The sequence below is a fragment of the Syngnathus acus genome, chromosome 24, assembly GCF_901709675.1.
Source record: "Syngnathus acus chromosome 24, fSynAcu1.2, whole genome shotgun sequence".
Lineage (NCBI taxonomy): Eukaryota > Metazoa > Chordata > Actinopteri > Syngnathiformes > Syngnathidae > Syngnathus > Syngnathus acus.
Genome location: NC_051108.1, coordinates 2132200 through 2153279, shown reverse-complemented (window position 1 = coordinate 2153279; position 21080 = coordinate 2132200). Strand labels below are relative to the sequence as shown.

Sequence of the window (21080 nt, the reverse complement as noted above, 5' to 3'; positions counted from 1 at the left end):
GGGAAATGCGCGATATAAACGAGGAAATAATTTTTCTTGGCATTATTTATTGAAAAAAGTAACAACTACATAATCCTTGGGAAATCATTTTGGGGGGAATGTTTGTTTCCTGGGTAGTGTGGTGGCGACGATTCCCATCTGTAGAATGAAAAAAAAAAATTGCTGCCGTTAAATTTGCCACACTGACTTGAATACAAAAGAAGACTTTTTAGTGGTACCTCCACTTACTGATAATATTCTCATTTAACTCGATTTTTCAGGGGCTCTAAAGTTACCGAACATAAGCAGTTAAAATTAGATAACCTAGTTTGTGTTCACATCGTTGCGATAAATTAAATGATCTTAAATTATGGTGTAACCCAGTTCTCCTGTGCATGAATGTCACTAAATCTTTTCTAGGTGTTTTCCTACCACGATTGCACTCACCAGCCCAGGGTGCGACCAGTTCTTAGTCCTGCTTCTTGGGGTTGTTGACGGCCACGTAGTGGTATAGTACCACCAGCAGGAATAGGGACACACCAAGCATGTTGGCGAAGATTGCCAGCTGCACGTCAGTCACCATTCTGTCAAGTGATCACAGACAGCACATTTAATATGCAGCATTGCACACATTTTCCAATTTCAGCCAAAGCTGCACAATTTATGCAAACAAGCTATGGACACACAGACAAAATAAGAAAACAAAAGGTTCTTGTTAGATTGTTTGGAAATGCGACAACTTACGTTATGTTTTTAATAGAGTTTCTGAGAGAATCGTGATGGTTTTGTGAGTGAGCTCACAGGAGGCGACCTTTGCAATCTCTTCCGGTTTAAAAGGAAAGACACGTCACGTTAACCCGGCTGGATGCTGCGTTCATTGCACCACGTAAATCTGACTCACCTATAACAATTAACGCTTTTTTCCTTGTGATCCAAGCAACAATTTATGAGTAAAAACGTCGTAAGTTACATCACACTAGAACTGATTGTGGGTACGTTTTTCCGCCTTCGCTCAACTCTCTTGGCTTCGAGTGATTACCGTGTTCCTAACTGCATCATAAGACATTCAATATTACGATAAGTACCCGAATCCACCCAGCCCCGCCCATTTTATGACGTTTCCTTCCCACAACAATAAACAGCTGGAAGACATCCAAGATGGCCGCCGCGTCGGTCGCGGGGTTCGAAGCCCACAACATGGAAGAGAAGAAATTCCAGTACTTCTCATCCATCAATTCCATGGCTAACAAGATCATGCAAGAACGCGAGAAAATAAAAAACAACCACGGCTCGACGTGGGACAAGATGTCGCCGCAAGAGCAGGACAACGCGATCGACAACTGGATGATGGACCCGCACATCCAAGCCCGATATGCTATGCACCGGGTGGATCGAGAGGAGGTGGTCTGCTACCCCAAGCTCCTCATTCAGACCGGACAGAAGATCGTCCATTTTGGAGAAGAGGTGCTTAGAAAAAGTCACCCTGGGAATTAAAATCGATGTTTTTAGGCCATGCTAGCTGCATTACTAATCCCGAGCTACGTAGGGGTGGATTGTCGTGACGTCACGAACTGCAGTTCAAGTTGAGGAAAAATAAAACTGCTCTGTATGAATTTTGTACAGTATACTCAAAACAAGTATTCAATATACATATTCATGGTCCACCTGACGTTGATTGGGTACATTAAAGTTATGCGACAATAACTGTGTGTACTCTTTTGTATTCAGGATATGACATGGCAAGATGAGCATTCAGCCCCCTTCTCCTGGGAAACCAAGGTAAACATGATATGTTAATGTCAAGGAACAAGAATGATCATTTTTTTTAGTGCATTTCTTTCCATTGTGAGATTGGTTTAAGGGCGGCTCATGTGAACCGGCCTCCATCCCACCCTGATATGCCCACTGAAAGCCATGTCACTGTATTTCAGAGCCAGCTAGAATTCAGTTTGACACCAGGCCCCGACCAGGGCATTTCCATCTCTCTGGGGGACGCTAAATCTGCAAAGACCTCTCATTCCTCTCAAATTAGCAAAAGTGCAAATGGAACCAAGGTAATGAATGGTTTTTTAATTTGTTCAATATGACTCAAAAAGCAGATGCTTCGTATGAGGTTGCTGTGATGCTGGAACTGAATTTAAACAAAGCCAAAGTGGCTCAGCGTCTACTCCTGATTCTTGTGTGTCTTACCAAGGTGTCGGTGAGCGAGGCCAGGCGTCCCGAGGAGGAGTCTGCTTTTTGGAAGATCAGCGCTGAGCGTTCGCGACTTGAGGGCGAGCAAGCCGACTTCCAGTCATTGACGCCCAGCCAGATCAAGTCCCTAGAGAAAGGAGAGAAGTCGCTGCCCTCGTACCTGCGCCAGGTGAGACAGCTTTCCTAAGTTCTTTATTATAACATCATAGTTTTTTTTTTTTCCTTCATTTCGGAATAAGAACGGAGCCTCGCTGTGTCCACAGGAGACATCTTTCCCCGCCAAAGAGCCAGAGCCGGAACCCCATCCGCTGGCGCTGTCCAGGCCGGCCAAGCAACGGGCGCCCAAGCCTCCTGCACCGCAACCTCCCGTCGCCGCACCCCCAGCTCCCGCTGCCATCTCTATTTCACCAGGCCCCGTCCCTCCCCTCAGCGTCTTGTCATCGGTGGCGGGCTGGGAGCGTTCGCAGAGCACTCTGCCGGTTGTAAGCTACACCGTGGATGAGGTGTTCCCCACCCCCAGTCGCCTTGTCAAGAGCCCCACTCTCCCCAGCAACAAGGAAAAAGAGGACAACGCCGCGCCCGGCAATCCCGCCTTTACCCAGGTAAACCTTGAAGGCAACAATTCGATTCTTTTGGATTTCTCTAACATGTCCTTCCCTTTGCAGTTGAACAGCAACAGCATCCTGAAGACAGGATTCGACTTCCTGGACAACTGGTAACCACGGAAGCGAAGATGGGGGCCGCTGGATGATGTCATCACTGCTTCATGACATTCGTATCATCCACTCACATGCCCTGTTTATTGTTTTGAACACTTTTCGCTTTTAACACTGCCTGTCTTCTAGACTCCTTTTACTGGACCTTTGCCCTGCCAATAGCATCAGCATTTCTTAGCTTGATTGGTGTTAGCGTGTGCCAACATTTTGAGAATCAGAGAGCTTTTCATATGTGCAAAAAGGACTACATGGCTCATTTGTAGTAATTAGATAACTAGCACAATGATCGCTTCTTGCAAGTAATGCTGTAAAGCCTTTGCTATGTTTGTTAGTCAGATGCTAACTACTTCCGCTAATTTAATGACATCCAATTCCTAATGAGGAACTGTGGGAAAATCACATTTTGTTACAACTTGAGGGCCAAAATATTACTGTTCGGCAAACGTAGTCATGGCAACCGCATAGTTAAAAAAAAAAGAAAAAAAAGCATTACCATTTGTAGCTCTCATTGAAGTGTTACATTTATTGTCCTTGGATGGATATTTATCAGGTACTTTTTGTAGCCTTGTGTCAACCAATCACACGCGAGATAGCACCACATGGCATGCTCGTCTGCATCTTTTGGAATGCGCTCTGAGTGATACACCAGACATCTTTTTAAAGGCGATGTTGCATAAAGTCCTAAATGACACTAGAAAACAATTTTAGTGAACAAATATGAATACAACAGGACTAGTGTGCATGTGCTCAGCTTGTATTCCGTGATTTTGATCTCACACAATAAAGGAAAATCAGGAAAAAAGTACAATTTTGTGTCATTCCTAAATTGTTAAAATCTTATTTTCTGACATGTGGAAATGCAATGCATACCAATTAAATGTCATCGGGTATCCGCTGATCATCAGAGGTCGTATCGGAACTGGTGATGTGGTCCCAGGCCTCGTCAGAGCATTCCATGCGCTTGATATTAAGGATATGGAATAAATGCTCAAAAAGTTCATGTTTAAGTTACAGCAAGGATCTGAGAGGAAGCAGCGGGAGGCCGGTCAGCACAGCTTGGCATCGGTCACACCTCTTCACGGTATTGTGAGTGCGAGGCGTGACGTCATCGGCGTGCATTGGCGTGCCACTACCGCTTACTTCCTGCGCGACGAGCTCGGTCGAGCCAGACGCTGTCCGTAGGATGTCGCTGAGGGTGGGTCGGTCCATCGGGTACTTGCTTGGGTGGGACAAAAGGACTTTGTTGGTACCGCTCAGCAAAAAGTCACCTCCCATCTGGAAATATATATATTTTTTTAACAATTAATATGTGGCTGACAATACCAAAACAAGTTAGCTCATATTGGTTAACCTAACCTAGAGTAAAAAAAGGTCAACTTTACATGGCTAGCTAGCGTCTTGTGTACCTGGTAGATGTCCTCCAGCATGTGCATGGGGAATTCTGGGAAGCTTCTGTCAGCAGCTTGGTACTCGGAATACCGAAGCATGGAGTCAAAGTTCATGACTTTAGCGCAGGATGAGATCAGTCCAAAGCTCCGGTAGATCTAAGTTTGAATGACAGCGAGGTAACCATGTGACCTTTTGCTGGAATGAAATTCCGGTAACAAGATGATTCGTGGTGATTGCTAACCTTTCTGTGTGGATCGAGTACTAAGTCCAAGGAGCATCCAGTCTGCTGCAGCCACAAACGAGCCCCCTTCAGGGCCCCGAAAGCCACCACGACGACCTTCACAGACCGAGCCTCCAGGGCAGCCTGCAGAGTACAAAAAAAAAAGTTAAAAACATGACATATGTCTATTTGGTGATTTCTAGGCTAACTAACCCTGCTGCCCTCCAGCTCGGCCACGTGGTCGCGTCACGGCAGTCATCCATAGTGTCTGATGAGGACCAGCAGAAGCTTCTGACCCGGAGACCGGTAGTGATCCAGGGTGACGCTCCTCCAAACGCAACACAAATTGACAGAGCCAGAGAGTCAACTGGACTTTTTTGTTTTCAGTTTTAGACGAATTTGCAGTGTTGAAATAGGAACACGCATACTCACTTTCCACTGCGTCCATCAGTCAACAAAGTTTCGGGGCTAAAGATGTCCACTGTTTCTCCTCCTGGTTTTACGGGAGCACAAGATGATTGAAGACTTTGATCCACGTACTCCAGGAAGGAGTCCCATTCGTTCTGTACAGACACACACATGCATGCTATGTTCAGAGAAAAGCAACCATATAAAGAGTGTGGATTTTCTGGTCCAGACCTGGAGCTGGAGGAGCTCCTCCACCTGCTCTCTCACTGGTGCACGGCTGTGAAACAGAAATAGTCACTTAACATATTCTACCTTTAATATAATGACGTGCGTGACCTTGAGAAAAAAAAAAAAGCAAACATGTAAGCCTGTAGATTAGTCGATGTGTTATCATGGTGATATTTTAACTTGTTACACAAGGTAACAAAGTGGCGCATCAATATAGAGAAGTTATATGGTAATCTGTGAACTTTGGTTTGTTTGTTCAAACTTACCCATACAACTTCTGCCAGGCAGCCTCGGCTTCGCTTTTCTTCTTCACTCCGATACTGTGCAATGGCAAGAAAATACACTCTTAATATACAATAGTTAATTATTTTTTTACCAAAAGCGAGAATAATGCTTACCTCCTATAGAACTCTGCTCCGGCTGCAATCAGGCCCAACAAAGTGGCAATCTTGTAAGGGACAAAGTCCTCCATGGAGACTAGAAAACATAGAAAATTGATTTCTTTGGATTTCTTAAAGTGGAATATGATCAAAATACTGGACATACTGCAATAGTTGTTATCAAGGCAATATGTCGCAATATGTTGTTTTCAACTTGGATGCGCAACTCGTTATGTTTTTGGTGCAAAATGAAAAGAATTGTGACTTTAGTGAGGTACCACGAATTGCTTTTTTAAAAAAAAAAACAACACGTTTCAAACACAGTAAAATCATTGCAAATGTGATGGTCCCCCAAAAAACTATTCATCCTACCCTCCGCGTCTTTCTTGGCCTGCTGTAGCAAAACATTGCCCAGACTGACGAGCTGCTTCAAGGCAGTAGTGAGGCTCTCCTCCGGGATCACGTCTTCCTCCATGCCCGGCCGTTGTCTCTCCTCAAAGCCTTCAGCACAGTATAGGACAGTGCTTAACTTCGACAATGAAACATGATAAAAACTAAAGTGGGAGGTACACTTCCGGGAAATCACGTGACCAAATGGGCTTACAGCAAATTGGCGGCCTCTAGCGGTGAGAAGGAAAACTGAAAATAAAATTGAACTTTTATGATCATCACGCTAAACAGCGGTGTATTACGACAGGTTAAGGATTTTTGTTACATAATAAAAAATACATTTGTGTTTGCGATATAAATAATAATTGGGAAAAAAAGATAGCAAAGAAAACAACACGGGTCAACCACTTTATTGGCTGGAAAACATTTCCTCCAAATCCCCTGCAAGGTTCTGCACTCTTAAAGGGTCATCACAAATCATAAGGAACTTTTTGTTTGATCAGATTTTTTCTTAAATTAATTTAGAATATCAAAGTTGATGAAAAAGCCTTCCCAAACCTTGTGCTCACAAAGAATCCGCGTAAACATCACTTCATTTAAGGTTTGTATACTGTTGTGCTTTTTTTTTTTTTTTTTTCTTCTGCGCGGGTCAACTGTGCGTTTGTGCGAGTGTGACCAAAATGTTGTGCTTTTTCCTTTCGCACGTCGACGATTATTTTCTGCCTCTTGCAATTAACGGCCAAATGATAATAAAGCATAAAAACGGAGCTGTGCCATCTTTTGAGACTGAATGTTGTGCTTTTCCATTTGTTCCGCTAATTTTCAACTTGTCCTGACTTATCTCTTGCGCATTTCGTGCTAGGACTTCTTTGAGCATTGCGACGACGAGTCTGCGTTGAGGACTTCGATCATGGTTCTGATGGATGGGAAGGTCTCGGCCACAGAGGGCAGACTCTGGTACCAAGAGGGTAAACTAAAAAAAATAAAAAAAAGAAATGATGACGCTTCTGATCATAATGAACATTTTGTTCATCTCACCTTTTGAAATGCATCCAGCTCTTTGCTGTTTTACTGAAACTCTCCGGACTGGGCGTCGTCATGGCCTCAAAGTCCACCAGCTGACAACAAAATAAACGCAACCTCATTTGAGTTTCATTTAAAATACATGCATGAATACGTGAACTTAACTTGAGTTATGCTGAAATGCGTCTGTTACCTTTCCTTTCGGGATCCGCCCACTGACCTCATTCCCACTGGCCATCACTGCCCCCATCATGACAGAGTAGGCCACCACACTGACCACGCACACAATAAATGTCTCAATCAATAAATCACAACATGCACAAAATGTGTCAAACAATCTCTGTGGACTATGTGAGCTGTTTGATCTTGGCGTTCAACCTGAGATTATTTTTATTTTTTTTAAACTGGATGTGTAATGATTACCTGGAGCCTCTGGAAAGTGGCATCAGGTTGCAAAAGTAATAGGCCAGAGACAAAATGAGGTTGCACACGGCGTCGGCGTCCTGCAAAGAGCAAAGGTTGCCTCGGTCAGGTGGAAAGACAACAATAAAAAAATATCATTGATTAACTATATGGCGCTTTGACATTACCGCAAACTCAGTGGAGAGCACGAAGACCTTCCCTTTGGTCGTCAGCTCCCTGTAGATGGACTCGATCTCCGACTGATACTGCTGCGTGCGCTCCTCCGTGGTCTGCGTCTCCACCGAGAACAGCATGTTGCCCACCCTGGAAGACGGCAAAAAATCATTTTATTTGACTGCTGACTTAAAAAAAAATAATAATCCCGCACGCTCACCTGTCTCCCGTGATGGTGATGGTGAAGCCGTCGTACTCTTTGCCCGGATCTTTCATGCTGGGCACTTTGGAGTTCACCGTGAAGCCGTCTCTGGTTTTACTGTTAAACTGCTTCAGGAAACAAACGTGAGCTGCAAATGCAGGACGAGCACACTGCGGGGGGCCCCGCTTCCCCTCATTGTATCTTTACCTTCATGATAGGAAGAAGATCCTCCACTTTATGTACATTCTCCAGGGCTTGGCGGACCTCGACCAGCCCTTTGGGGTTGTACGCCCTGGGAAATTGGAAATGTATTTATTTGGTTTAGTTCCCTTTCTCAATTTGACATGCAAATGCGCACCCGTGGTAGACCAGTATTCTGTCTTTGATGAAGTCCAGGATGTTGTCAAAGTAGGCCAGGTATCTAATGTTGATAATCTGGCCCCTGAGAGAAGAGAGAGAGAGAAGGGGGGTGTAGACATTTGAGAAAACTGTTCACAGAAGGCGTGTTTAATGAGTCTTGCAACCACCTGATAAGGTTGATGTGATTATTGAAGCCTCGACTGAGACTCCTGGCAGGCATCTGGTCTAACCACAGAACTGGTTGGTCGGGATCAGCAATCCTTCACACATGGGGAACAAGTCGGGTCAAGAGCTCGTGAAAAACGTCGTGGATGAATTCATGATTAAATTGTAATCCCGACAACCTTCTTTAGACTTCCTACCTCCGCCACTTGACGGCGATGTCAAACATGTCCCTCCACTGCATCTGCCTGGTCTTGCCGTTGACGCGCACTTTGGCGTTGCTCCACGTGCGCTGCATGGCCTGCATCACTTCTAAGGTGGCCAGGCCCATGGCTGCACACAGCAAAGAGCATTATTATGATGACTAAGAGGTCAGGAGGTCATTCGAGGCACCTCTGTGTATCCTCTTGTTGGGCAAGAAGCCCGGCGTGTCGTACTGCATCATCACTCCAAGATGATCGGCCGTGCAAATCAGCTTCTGGACTTCACTGCTGTAGGACTCGAAGTTCTGAGGCAGCACATCCCTGGAAAAGGAGTGAAATTGCCGTTTTATTTTGCGACATTTTGAAATGGAGTCTGGAAGCAAATTTGTACTTGATATGCGGCTGTAGGCCGGGCTGCTCCTCGTAGTCTTCTATGAGAAAGGGCAAATTCTTGGCCCAGTGATTCTTAAAATTGCCCGGCAAGTCCTGGTCCACGTTGTATTCGGCGACAGGGACATCCAGGTGGGAGTGCAGGTAGCGAGAGTATTCTAGTTGGTGGGAAAGAAAATAAAATGAAATATCACATCAGCGTGATTGAAAATGATCCTGATCGCCGGACGGCCCCCACCTCGGAGGTATTTGACTTTGAGGTATTCGGAGCTGGCCTTTTGTCCCAGCAGTGGGTCGTTGAGCATGACTTTGGTCTGCGCTTTGATACCCTCGTAGAACTGCCCCATGGCCACGTGACTCAGGCCCTTCATGTATTGGCACACCTCATTGTACGGCTCCAGCTGCAGACACCTCTGAAGGCAAAAAAAAAAAAACCCCACATTGTTCAATTTGTGGCCACTCCGAATCGGAAAGGCGTGCACTTGGGTCCACCTTGAAGTTGCCGATGGCCTCCTGTAGGGAGCCGTGGTGGTAGAGCATCATGCCTCTGAGCTGCAGGGATTGGATGTGGTTCTGGTTCAGCAGGAGGGCTTTCTGGAAGCTTTCCATTGCCGCCTCAAAGTCGCCCAGCTCTCTGCGACGACGGAAGAGTACAATGAAAGGAGGGAGAGAACGAAAAAAGAAAAGACAACAGGAAGTTAGCCTACCTGTAGGCTTGTCCTAGGCTCTTGTAAGCGTCTATGAAGTCAGACTTGAGCTTCAGCGCCTCTTTGAACGTCTCAATGGCTTCCTAAAGATACGGACATGTTTTTTCTTGTCCCCATGAGTAAAATAATTTAGGTCAGCACACCTTGAGCATCCCTCTGTGGAAGAAGGTGAGGCCTTTGTAGAGCATGGCGATAGGCTGATTCTTCTTCAGCTCCAAAGACTGTTGGAAATCCTCCGACGCCGACACGTAGTCCTGGTAGAAGGGAGAGGTGATGGTGCAAACACAAATATTAGTTTGATTGAAGAAAACAGTGGCGGTGCCTTATAATTCAAACCTCTGAGATGAAGAGTAGCGTTCCTCGATGTCTGTAGAGTCGAGCTGACGGTTGCAGCTGGATGGCTTTGGTCAAGTCTGCCAGAGCCTCGCTGATGCGACCCAGAGGAGACAGAATCTACAGACACACACAGCAATGAAGGAGGGAGTAAAATGTGAGGTTTTTTTTTTTGGGTGTGGGGTTTTCAAAACCTTTTGTTGCCGTGTGTGGTGTTGGCTACTAACCTCTGCTCTCTGCTCGTACACTTCAGGCCAGTTGGGCTCCAGTGTGATGACTCTGGTAAGCTCATAAAGTGCCAGGTCAGCATTTTTTATGTCCTACAAAGTACAGGGGAAAGGAACAGCAGTTGCAGATGTATTATAAAATCAATAAAATAAATAAAAATGTCACTTACTTGATGACTTTTCTTGCCATAGGCGATCCCTCTGCCATAAATGGCACTGACTAATTCAGGGTCACTCTACAGCCAAACAAAACAAAAAAAAACATGCAGCATCATTCAGATTTGGAGATTATGGTGAGATGTTTGGACGTACCTGTAGCAGGAGGGAGAAGTGTTTAATGGCTTCGTCGTAGAGGCCGTTGCCGATCAGAACATAACCAATGGCTTAAATAAAAAATAAAAAAAGCACATAAATTGTAGGCTCTTAACCGAATTGCAAAAGAGGCTCAATTTGGGCAACATACCAAGTTCCTCATTTGTGTTGACGTTTTTGACAAGGTAAGGGATTTTCTTCTGTTCTATAAATTGTTTGGCTTGATTCTATGAGGAAAAAAAAAAAAAAACTCCAGCTCAGATAATACATTATTGCTTTGTGAAGTATTTTTCTTGATGCGTGATCTCACAAGAATTTTCTCGGCGTTGAGCGAGAAAACTGACTCGCAGGGCTGGTTGCTGCCTTCATCGCAATTTGGGTCATCCAGCTGCAAAATGGAGGATTCTGAAAAGAGACGAGTTAGATCCAATTACAGAAGGCATACAAACACTTGTAAGGTACAGCACGAGTACATGTCTGCCAAATTATCTCATTTTGAAGGGCGTGTAAGCATCAACGATTTTGAAAGCATAGTGTGTCCTGATAAACCTGTATGTTCTTTAGGGGTTGTGAATATGATATAATAGGGTGTCACAATGAAATGAATTGGGACACAATTCTGGATACATTAGCACACTTGCTGGTCTGTTTTATTGCAGGGTATTCTGCACTACTCCTCTTATTTGAAATTCAATGTATTTGAAGGAAAATACCATGTTCTCCTGTGTGACGTTCACGAATTCTCGAGCAAACAAGTTTTGCAATGTTTTCATAGTACCCACGTCAGACTACACTTGTCACTAACAAATATTTGAAAACTAAACAGGCTGCAACTTTTTTTCTACAATTGCAAGACTATAAAAAAATGAATTAAGACGCCAAATCAGTTGTTTTCAAATACATTCAAACAATCAACTGAGGAAATACGATCGCCCGCGGCTGTCAAAAACATTGTTGTCAGTCACTACGGTGCGTTAGCATTAGCTCGTTGAGCAGAAGGACAACATCGTTCCGCTTACCGCAGTCCGTCGCGTACTCTTCCCAGTCTGACAGCGAGCTGCACCCCTGCTTATGGAGCTCGCTGTTGAACAGCGTCAGCGTCGAGAAGTCGGTGCCCAGCGCTATCCGACACAGGTAGCCGCAGAGCAGCCAGAGAAATAGCATGACCCGGCCGGCGGGGTCCATGTTTGGCCGGGACAGGCGCGTGTATGCGCTTCGAACGGACAGCGGTAAGCCACACCCCTTACCTCTTCTTTTCATTCTTGTCCATTCATAGGTTGGATTTAAATGGCAGTAGTCAACTGTATTGTGGAGCATTACCGCCATCTACCGGACTGACATGTGAATTACATGGTTTCAGCTCTGAGTTTGATAGCAGGCCTGATTTTGACCTTTTTCAAGCCTTCTTTTTTTATATTTGGAGGTTTTTTTTAATGATTCACATTTACCAGTGATGTGTCAAATTTACAAGACATTTATTTTTGTTTCACAAAGTCTAACATGAAATTACGCAAGTTACGCTTGTTGAGAAAAACTGACATAAGTAATCAAGAGATGTGCTTGATCGGTGAGGTAGACTGATTAGCATAAGGTTGTCTCTGCTACATGAGAGGTAGAGAGGGGGGAAAAAAAAAATCAATCCAAAAAACTGCATTGGCGTGTGTGTGTGTGTGTGTGTATGTATAGAGGGGGCTGTATTGTACATTGTAAATACACTCAATGGACACTTCATTAGGTACACCCACACACAGTCTGATTCAGCAAAAAACATGACGAAACTGAATTTAAAGGCTATATTGTGTGTGTACACTGCCAGAGAGGCGGCCATTATACGTCGCCAAAGGATGAGGCCTTGTCCTTCAACAGGTCAACGCACACGTGACAACTCCAGCTTCCTGTGGACGCAAAAAAGATAACATTTGACATTCCAACAATTCATTTCACTGCACATCATTTCAGAAATTGCATTCTCTCGTCTTTCATTATGATACCTTCTGGAGGCTGGGTCATGGGGGGCTTGAGGCAATACATGTGATAGCCTCGGTCGCAGTCGTCACAAAACAGCAGCTGGTCCTGAGCGTCACGCACGAGATTCCATTACAGAATGTCATCAAAATGAAAATAGGTTTCCCTTTGAGGTACATACGTCATTTTCGGAGGTGCCGCAGAGGCTGCAGGACTTGCACTCAATGCACTGCCACTGGTACGTTCTCACCGCGTGCATCATGTTGTCTGTGAACTGCAGACATGTCGGGTGGCCTGTCCAAAAAAACGACAAAATGAGCATTACAAGCTCATTTTTGTCAAACTCATAATGAATGTGCTATTTGAAAAGCCTCTCGATGACGTTGCAGCACATTAGCATCTGAACCATTCTGATCCCTCAAAGCATTTACCCGAGCGTCCGCAATCGGAGCAGGACACCAGCTCCTCGGCCTGGCCCGTCTTCCTGTTGGAGTCCTGGTCCCCCAAGCAGAAGTCGCAGTAGTCATTGGGAATGACGACGCCGTCGGGACCTTTCTGAGCTACAGTGACACAAAGTCTCGTGAGGAAAACGCTCTATTTGATTGTGTCGTGAAATGCTTCTTACGTTTGTGGTTGTCAGGTCGCGGGGGGGACGAGGCCGGCTCGCTCTCCTTCTCGTCATCGCCCCCTTCCTCCTCTGCCAGATGAGTGTGCGTGTAGTGGTAGCTCAGGCCAGGACGGTTCTTGTAACGCTTTCCGCAGACTGTAAATCGACAAGAACCCCAAAATGATCGCTTGTCTACGACGAAGCCAGGTTGTTGCTAATCATTCCTTTCATGGACAAAAAAGTGAAACTACAGAGGAGGTTAGAGCTTTGGTTAGGGTCACAATCAAAAGTGAAAATAGGACTACGACAAGAAAGTTGTGAATACGAGAAAATGAATTTTTCAGTCACATTTTACGACAATTACCCGATTAAAGTTGTACAATCCACCTGTGAGCTTTACATCTAAAAAATGGGCAGCCATTTTGTCAGGCTGCAGAACCACAGTGAGTATAAAAAGTCTACACACCCCTGTTGAAATACTCGGTTCGACAAAATGAGAGCAACACATTATTTCAAAACATTTTTTAATCCCCATTCATGTTCTTTTTATTTTTTTTCCCTACGCTAAAAACTTTGCATTCAAACAGGGGTGTGTAGACTTTTTATAAATTGTCCAAAGATTCTCACAATGATCTCTATCTGTTGCAAACATGCTTGCGTATAAAGCCAGCCTGTTAGCCTGCTGCCGGCATGCCTCGTCAGTCAATAGAAAAGCGTTAATGACATGCTCTTAAAAGCAATAAAAAAAAGAAGCTATTAGTGACAACACACAGGAAGAACACAGCAAGACAGATACCTTCTTCAGCCTTTTTTGAGTTATGCTTTTGTTTGTGTCTATCTGGAACAGAGGAGACACACAGGCAAAAAAAAAAAGAAAAAAAAAGAAAGAAAAGACGGACAGGATTCATTCAATTTGTTTTCCCCAAATAGAGGTTCATTCAGTCCGCATCTGCAATCCTTCCTGGAGGAGAGGAGCATGCTTATGAGGCAGGTCATACAAACAGCCCGCTCTTTCTTCATGCCAGGTGACAGGAAGTGACTTGACGGGAATTCAAATGGCTTTTTTTCCCTCACATACAGATTGAATCCAAAATTTAGGCTATGTACGACACAGACAGGATCAAAATGAAATTTGCTTTTTGGTGCCTTACTGTCGCAAACGTAAGGTTTGTCCTGGTCGTCCACGCTGAGCGCTTCGCTCTTCTTGCGACTGGAGCCTCTGTTCTGTAAATGAAAATAAAAAATTCACATACGTTCTTTTATGCGTTGTTGATTCCGAGTGTATTTGGACTCACTTTGCCTCTGTTTCTGTTCTTCCTCTTGGGCGTTTCCGCTTCAAAATCTTCGTCGTCTTGAAAGCTGTCACCGTTTTCCTCGGCTTCCAGCACTCTCTACGGCAAAAAAAAAAAATAGTTGCAAAAATGGGAGGTTAAACAATTTGACATTATTGCTCAAATCACCTGGATTTCCAGCAAAGTCTCCTCCTCCTTGCACACGTTGCCTTTTTTCTCCAGGAGGTTGTCTCCCCTAAGAAGGGCCTCCAGGGCTGTGGCCTCCCCTGGGGGGCCTTCACGCTTGGGGGCCAGCTCGGCCTCTGAAGAAATATTTTTTTTGGTCATCATTTGTTAATTTCCAAGAACTACAAAACAAGTACTGTAGTTAAATTCAGCCAGCTTTCCACCTATTTGACGCTGACCTTGTACAATTCCCCATACACACACACACACTGCTGCTCAGGAAGTATTAAATAAACATGAAGCAAAAAAAAAATAATCCTGTGAGGGGAGCAGTCACATTCCTTCACCGTGTGTTGTCATTGATATCTGGGCCGTGCTGCACAGCTTTTTTTTTTTTCTCCCCCACTAACCCGTTTCTATTTTTTTGGGTTTCTAAAATAACTCATTTAGAATACGAGGCAGAGAGGAAAAACAATGGCGGCGAAGCAGAAACAAACACTCGCCTCAGTAGCTTCCCTCCCTTCTTATCAGGTTCCTGGTATGTATAAAAAAAAATCATACACCAGAATAGAACTCACTTACAGTCTAATGCCTCATGGCCAAATGATTAGAGGCCCTGTTAAGGTTCTTCTGTGCCGCAATGGTCGTATGTGTGTGTGTGTGTGTTTCCATGCAACATTGAGAGAGGGGGCATTGATTTCCAACCTGGAGACCAGACTAACCAGAGCCAGATGGTCAGATAGTGAGCCTTGAACACACATTGCAATCATATTATAGGGTTTCCCGTATGTGATATTTTTTATCCCTTTTGTCAGTTTGCTTTTCTTATAGTGATGAAATGATGTTGATTACGCAACAGTGTGTGTTTTGAGCGTATATGTTGCCTACCTAGCCGAAGCTCGCACAAGCGTAGTTGGGGATCAAGGGGTTGGTGGAGTCGACGTTTCTTTCGCCAGCAACGTGCCGGGTAGGCGTACATCTGTCCTGACACCCTGCCTGGCACACACACACACACACACACACACACAAGGAAATTGTACACAGTCGTGCATACATGAGGGGACACAAGAAGAATTTTAACAAGCACTGGCGAGCTTAGTATTGGAACAAAACTGCCATTGATACCGTCACACACACGCACAATTATTTCAGTGTTTACATTCAGGAAGTCCCACTAAGGTTGTTTGTCACAATTTGTATGGTGAAGAATTTATTTTTGGGTCTGCACGGGGCAAAGAAAAGGCAGCGGGAGAGGATTTGAATGTAACATAATGTGCGCCCGCCCGCCCGCCCGCCCGCCCGCAAAGTGCAGGGTGCGGCCGGCGCGGCGCCGTGGAGGGAGGGCAGGCTATTTGTGTCCGGCTCGATGCGAGCTCAAATCTTCCTGTTGTGTTGGGTTTCAGGTGCAGAAGAAATTCTGAAGGGCATAAAAAGCCCAAACTTTTTCTTCTCATCTTCAAGCCTCACCTGGCTGCCGCTGGCATTTCTCCATCCAGATGTAGCAGTTGTTCTGAGCAACGCCGGTTTGCGAGTCCAGGAAGGGCATCCGCACGCTGCGCTCAGCGCGCAGGCGGGAATTGTAACTGCGGCACTGCTCGATGGCGTCCTTGTAGAACTGGTCGCCCAGCCTGAACAGACAGATAGATAGACAACATGGTGATACCTGCATGTACACAGGATGCTATCTGACTTTGTATTTGTGTGCCAACAAGCTGGAGAGATTCTGCAGATGCCTGGCGAAGATATGTAAAGAATGTCAAACTGGACAAGGACCAACATGTGGATTTCACAAAGATGTTCTTTGTTTGGATGAAAGGGTGAGCGAGCGGGTCAAGAAGATGAGTGAAGGCTCACTGGCCATTTCATTAGGTACTCTATCAACATGACTTCTATAATTATGACTTTACCGCCAGTGCATTCTGACTAACGTACAATTTGGGATTTCATCTCAGAAAAATTCTGCCTTTCCTAAAAATAATAATCATTTTCTCCACCGCCTGACCTTGGGTCACCTCGTTTCCTCGGGCGACTTGATTCGCTCTTACATAACGCCGTCATCGCTCATGTGTGCCATCACGTGTGTTTGTATGATATGCAATGGAAAAAGGCGGCGTGCGTCCTGAGACCAGCACGACTCACCCTTCAAAGATTGGATTATGTGTTTCTCCTTTGCACGCATGTTTTTTTTCCTCGATGCTTATATAACCTTTCTTCATACAGTCACCAGTTGAGGTATTCGGATGATGTCAAACAGGCATAAACGGGGTACTATATGCCATCTCTAACTTAACGCTGCACTGGCAGATATCCAAAAGAAATATTGGATTTTTATTTGACTCAAAATGTGCTTTGAACGTCACCAGAAGAGTGGAAGCTATTGTGAGTGCCAAGTGGTTTTTCCACAGTGGATATGAGCTATAAAGGGGGGGGGGGGGGGGGGGGGGGGGGGGGGAAGTTCATGTCTGCTTGTCATTCCACCGCATCAAATCATCCTCGCCTGCCACATGTTAAATTCATATCGCGCACTTGAGTATTTTGACTTCCTCTTTTCCCGAAACACAGCAATGAATCGATGGTAAACTCATCAGGACTGTGATAAATCACTGTCAGGTGATACAGGAAGTGAAACCGACTCCATCCTCGTCCTTACTTCGTTGGTATGATTGTTTTTTTTGCAAACCCATAAAAGATTTTGTTTTATTCTACATATTTCAATACAAAAATATGTTAAATGTATCGGGATGAGTGAATACATGTCGGGCTTGTTGGAGGCTGAGGGAACAGAGAAGGAGCGGTGTGTGTGGGTGTGTGTGTGCGTGGGGGGGGGGTATTGGGGCAAAACAGAATAAATTTGGTTGGCTGTGTGTGTGTGTGAGGGGGGAGTGATGTGTCTTGGAGGAACACTCGTTCCCTTTCGACCCGAATCACCCTCACATGCAGACAGGGGGGACACACACAAAGGGGAAAAGGTGGATAGGGGATTATCAGGGCCATCATTGATGCGGAGCGCAGGAGGGGGGGGGTTAAAATGTCCCCGATGCAGCTGGGCTGAAATGGATGAAAAGCTGGATGCATGGATGGAGCGCAAGGTTCTCCCGTAATGCTTTATGCATGTATGAAGTACATGCAGCCAGACGACCGCCCTCCACTTCCAGACCCCGCCCCCCCCCCACGCCATTATGGGGGGAGGGGTGCGTGGCGACATATAACACAAACATAAAAAAAAAAAAACACAACCCCCACAGAGCTCCCGGGCTAACCCAGACAAACAAATATCAATAACGTTGATGCAGACGGGCTTAGCCTGTGCATTTGTATTCTATTGAGCAATTTTCCATTATCGAATAAGAAGGTACAGATCCAAAGATGGATTATTCCGGCTTGGCGGAGGTCCTACAATCAGTTCCAGGTCTTTCTTCCTTTTACTCCTATGACACCAGATGGCCTCTGGAGGATGCTCACTAATCTGATGTTCAGACATGCACGACAACAAAAACAAGCAAATACAATCCTGTATCTGGACACTGTCTGTGGGCTAAACTACTCTGCAGAAACATGAGTTTAAAGTGCCGCCAGTCTGCTAAAGTGTGTTACACTCTGCGTCATTGTGCCCCTATTCATTTTGACTCGGGAATTCAGGAAAGTGAAAATAATGGTGAGAATAGAGAGTGCACTGCTGGAAAAACAGAGTTGGGAGAAAGCAGGAAAGCTTCTGAATAGCCTGCAATACATCCAAACAAATGCGGTAAAGTGTTTAAGACAAACATGTCCCCGATATGGTCATAATGTCATATTTAGTCATTCCAAATTCTGCAGTATCGTGTAAGAATTTAGAGATGGACAGCCTAAAATACAGTAGCTTAGTAGCCCTAAGTGTTCATCAAAACTAAGCTTTTATTTATAATAAGTATATCTATTGTTATTGAAAATAAAATAGAGCTGTATTGAATTTTTGGTATCATTAAACGGTATGGTACATAAATGTCCCATAGCAAAATGTTTAAAAACAAACATTTCTTAAAGATTAAACACAAACGTGCAGAACTTGAAAAGTTAAACAACTTGTGTTTTAGGCACGATTGATTTTCCACGCCCCCCCAAAATATTGCACTTTTTTTTTTTTTAACAAAATAAGAGGTCATAAATGTGAACGCAATGTCTCATAATGCATCTTTCTCTTAAACCTGAATGCATTGAGGACAACTTTTCCGAAGTCAAAGAGGAGCACAAATGCACATTTCCATAGCGTATCATTGCGCAATCCATCAAATCGGCTGCCATGCATTACCTGCAGACACGCGTGCACAGATTGTACAGGTCTAACAATAGCATCGCTCAAATGTGCTATTTTGATTTGATTTTCGTGAAGCACATGCACTCCTTTTATGCATTCACACAATCTGCTCCGACGCAACCTCCCGTACGTCAATAATAAGCGCTTACTTACGATTTTAATGGATTCTGGATCGCAGTCGCCATTTTCCAGCAGGACCAGTAACGTAATACTGTATTCGAAATCTCGATGTAGTTTCGGACCCAAAAATGAGGAGGAGGAGGAGGAGTGTGCGGTTTGACCCATAGAAGCAACCAATGTGTGCAGCCAACAGCAACGTCTCGGCAGTGGGCGCGGCCTCAGAATTACTGTCAAAAGGAATAACAATAAAACATTTTATTAGTATGTTTTTACTTTTCAGGGCGTAACACAAAATAACTGGATTTGCATTTTAGTCACGTTGCGAATAGTGAAAACTCAAAATACACTGTACGTAATCATGTAAACAAATATGCAATAAAGTGCCACATGAGATTGTTTTGGGGACAATCATTTTTTATTATAGGAATAAATTGTCACATTTGATTTCTTTTAATATTTAACAGAATAAACAAAATCCACATTTTACATTCAATAAAATGAAAACAGCCAATGAAAATCAATAACGTCATGCACTGTTGTTAGAGATTAACCAATGACGATCACTCTAAGGTGGGACCAAATGACGTATACTCATTGGCCGGAAGACGAATTTTGCAATCTTGGAAATCATTTGAAAATACAAAAACGTCCAACAGTATGTATCTTACCAATATGTGGATGAAATTTACCACTTGTGGTTTATTTGTTGCCGCTAAATTAGCCGAAGTGTACTGGAAGCGTTTGGCTGACGTCATCACCGAGGATAAACAAAGTGTGGGCGGGGACGGAGATCACACTGAAAAAGCACAAGTGAGTAAGTGAGTGGAATCCATACAAATGCATATGCACAACCAAATCTTAAATAGTTGCCTATTTACAGCCTGTCTTCCAGGGCTGTTCTCACCAAGATCTCCGATTGTTTCCCTGAAATTGAGAACCTGGAACAGCAGAACTTTGCATGCTCTTGCAAGAGTCTGTCAAGTCCTGAGTACATACATCTGTGTTTCCTATTATTTGCCATTTTATACTGAAGCAAGCATAGATTGTAAAGAAGTAGCTACAAAAATGGACGCAAAATTAGGTACAAAATCCTGACATAATATCGGAACCAACAAATGAACATATATACAGTTTATGCGTAAAACCAAAAATCAACATAACTGTAAATTGATTTAACTCAAGGCTGCCTGATTATATAAAAAAAATTAATATTAATTATGATTAGCTTGGTAATAAGTGAAATTGCGATTATTCAAACAATCGTTTATTTTGTTGGTACAAAACAAGAAAATGTTTAAATGTGAAAAATATTAAGTCAAATCATAGTTGTATATGTACTATACATACATATAAATAGAGAGAGAGACTTCACACACAGACATATATTCATACTTTACTATATATATATATATATACACACTTTACTATATCTACATATATCTATATCTATCGACAGACAGACAGACAGACAGACAGACAGACAGACAGACAGACAGACAGACAGACAGACAGACAGACAGACAGACAGACAGATAGATAGATAGATAGATAGATAGATAGATAGATAGATAGATAGATAGATAGATAGATAGATAGATAGATAGATAGATAGATAGATAGATAGATAGATAGATAGATAGATAGATAGATATACTTCCACTCTCCCCGCCCACTTGATGTTCTGGTTCAGGCCCCGAGCAACTTCTTGACCAGGTAGCCTGGCATACTGTACAGGAAAAGGCCCAGCATGATGAGCAGGAGCAGGACCAGCACGATCTTGATGATGAGCCACTTGTAGCGGTTGCACACCAGGTAGCGGATGGCTTTCAGCGGGCTCAGGAACCACAGGAAGGTGGTGTCTGGCCGACTTGATGGTGGACACAAGGAAGAGTAACTCATTAGTGGCCGTGGGAAAAAAACAACAACAAAAAACGAGACAGTAGGATGCAAAAGCCATGCACAGAACATAGAAGAAGAATAGGAGGAAGAGGGGTTGGTTGGAGGACCAAGACTACCGGCTCGGCTCATCAGACACCCAGAATCTTCTTGACCAGGTAGCCAGGGATGGAGTAGAGGAAGAGGCCCAGCATGAGGAGCAGCAGAATGAGACCCAGCACCTTGAGGATCAGCCAGCGGTAGTTGTGCCACAAGAAGTAGCGAATGGACTTGAGAGGACCCAGCAACCACATGAAGCTTGTATCCGGGCGACTTATGAAGGGGGGGGGGGGGGGGGGACGCG

The 21080-nt window shown here is 44.3% G+C and overlaps 6 protein-coding genes across 14 annotated transcripts in view; 1 reads left to right on the top strand and 5 right to left on the bottom strand.

The window, feature by feature from the left end:
* Positions 1 to 27: 27 nt before the first annotated feature.
* Positions 28 to 839, bottom strand: ost4 (oligosaccharyltransferase complex subunit 4 (non-catalytic)). 4 transcript variants are annotated; one of them, XR_005096578.1, is made up of 3 exons: positions 724 to 839; positions 427 to 563; positions 28 to 138 (listed from the first exon to the last, which is right to left on the bottom strand). XR_005096578.1 is itself a non-coding variant. In XM_037244152.1 (2 exons), exon 1 carries the CDS (start codon positions 560 to 562, stop codon positions 449 to 451), a length of 114 nt encoding a protein of 37 aa, XP_037100047.1. In that variant the 5' UTR covers position 563; the 3' UTR covers positions 31 to 138; positions 412 to 448. The 4 variants fall into 4 exon arrangements, 2 of the variants coding, with proteins under 2 accessions (XP_037100047.1, XP_037100046.1); XR_005096579.1 differs by having other exon boundaries at positions 31 to 138; positions 412 to 563; XM_037244152.1 differs by lacking the exon at positions 724 to 839 and having other exon boundaries at positions 31 to 138; positions 412 to 563.
* A 265-nt stretch (positions 840 to 1104) lies between these two features.
* On the top strand, positions 1105 to 3690 carry c24h1orf198 (chromosome 24 C1orf198 homolog). Its single transcript, XM_037244143.1, has 6 exons — positions 1105 to 1443; positions 1708 to 1758; positions 1911 to 2033; positions 2174 to 2341; positions 2436 to 2774; positions 2838 to 3690. Exons 1-6 carry the CDS (start codon positions 1138 to 1140, stop codon positions 2889 to 2891), a joined length of 1041 nt encoding a protein of 346 aa, XP_037100038.1. The 5' UTR covers positions 1105 to 1137; the 3' UTR covers positions 2892 to 3690.
* On the bottom strand, positions 3392 to 6094 carry selenol (selenoprotein L). 2 transcript variants are annotated; one of them, XR_005096577.1, is made up of 10 exons: positions 5886 to 6094; positions 5532 to 5610; positions 5400 to 5453; positions 5137 to 5182; positions 4930 to 5060; positions 4711 to 4825; positions 4519 to 4641; positions 4295 to 4432; positions 3759 to 4163; positions 3392 to 3724 (listed from the first exon to the last, which is right to left on the bottom strand). XR_005096577.1 is itself a non-coding variant. In XM_037244142.1 (10 exons), exons 1-9 carry the CDS (start codon positions 5986 to 5988, stop codon positions 3897 to 3899), a joined length of 1056 nt encoding a protein of 351 aa, XP_037100037.1. In that variant the 5' UTR covers positions 5989 to 6094; the 3' UTR covers positions 3392 to 3749; positions 3877 to 3896. The 2 variants fall into 2 exon arrangements, 1 of the variants encoding a protein (XP_037100037.1); XM_037244142.1 differs by having other exon boundaries at positions 3392 to 3749; positions 3877 to 4163.
* Positions 6095 to 6298: 204 nt separating this feature from the next.
* ttc13 (tetratricopeptide repeat domain 13) lies at positions 6299 to 11641 on the bottom strand. 2 transcript variants are annotated; one of them, XM_037244130.1, is made up of 23 exons: positions 11418 to 11641; positions 10709 to 10803; positions 10550 to 10625; positions 10399 to 10469; positions 10257 to 10322; positions 10087 to 10179; positions 9863 to 9979; positions 9670 to 9780; positions 9527 to 9609; positions 9312 to 9453; positions 9058 to 9232; positions 8821 to 8977; positions 8620 to 8750; positions 8427 to 8559; positions 8232 to 8324; positions 8063 to 8146; positions 7912 to 7996; positions 7723 to 7832; positions 7517 to 7652; positions 7350 to 7429; positions 7120 to 7198; positions 6942 to 7021; positions 6299 to 6876 (listed from the first exon to the last, which is right to left on the bottom strand). In XM_037244130.1, exons 1-23 carry the CDS (start codon positions 11581 to 11583, stop codon positions 6762 to 6764), a joined length of 2478 nt encoding a protein of 825 aa, XP_037100025.1. In that variant the 5' UTR covers positions 11584 to 11641; the 3' UTR covers positions 6299 to 6761. The 2 variants fall into 2 exon arrangements, with proteins under 2 accessions (XP_037100025.1, XP_037100026.1); XM_037244131.1 differs by having other exon boundaries at positions 7723 to 7829.
* Positions 11642 to 11856: 215 nt separating this feature from the next.
* On the bottom strand, positions 11857 to 19035 carry dpf3 (D4, zinc and double PHD fingers, family 3). 2 transcript variants are annotated; one of them, XM_037244139.1, is made up of 12 exons: positions 18875 to 19035; positions 15895 to 16055; positions 15316 to 15423; positions 14431 to 14564; positions 14266 to 14361; positions 14122 to 14194; positions 13767 to 13808; positions 12989 to 13126; positions 12795 to 12923; positions 12545 to 12657; positions 12390 to 12471; positions 11857 to 12293 (listed from the first exon to the last, which is right to left on the bottom strand). In XM_037244139.1, the coding sequence occupies exons 1-12, from the start codon at positions 18904 to 18906 to the stop codon at positions 12226 to 12228; spliced, it is 1176 nt and encodes a 391-aa protein (XP_037100034.1). In that variant the 5' UTR covers positions 18907 to 19035; the 3' UTR covers positions 11857 to 12225. The 2 variants fall into 2 exon arrangements, with proteins under 2 accessions (XP_037100034.1, XP_037100036.1); XM_037244141.1 differs by lacking the exon at positions 13767 to 13808 and having other exon boundaries at positions 18875 to 19033.
* A 1369-nt stretch (positions 19036 to 20404) lies between these two features.
* otofa (otoferlin a) overlaps positions 20405 to 21080 on the bottom strand; it is a 91356-nt gene continuing 90680 nt past the window's right edge. For 2 of the 3 annotated variants that reach the window (XM_037244116.1, XM_037244117.1), the window contains 2 exons: positions 20857 to 21049; positions 20574 to 20708 (listed from right to left, as the gene is read on the bottom strand). In XM_037244116.1, the coding sequence (XP_037100011.1) occupies positions 20869 to 21049 (181 nt within the window). In that variant the 3' untranslated portion in view covers positions 20574 to 20708; positions 20857 to 20868. Of the gene's footprint in view, positions 20709 to 20856; positions 21050 to 21080 lie in introns of all 3 variants that reach the window. The other variant, XM_037244119.1, reaches the window with a different exon arrangement.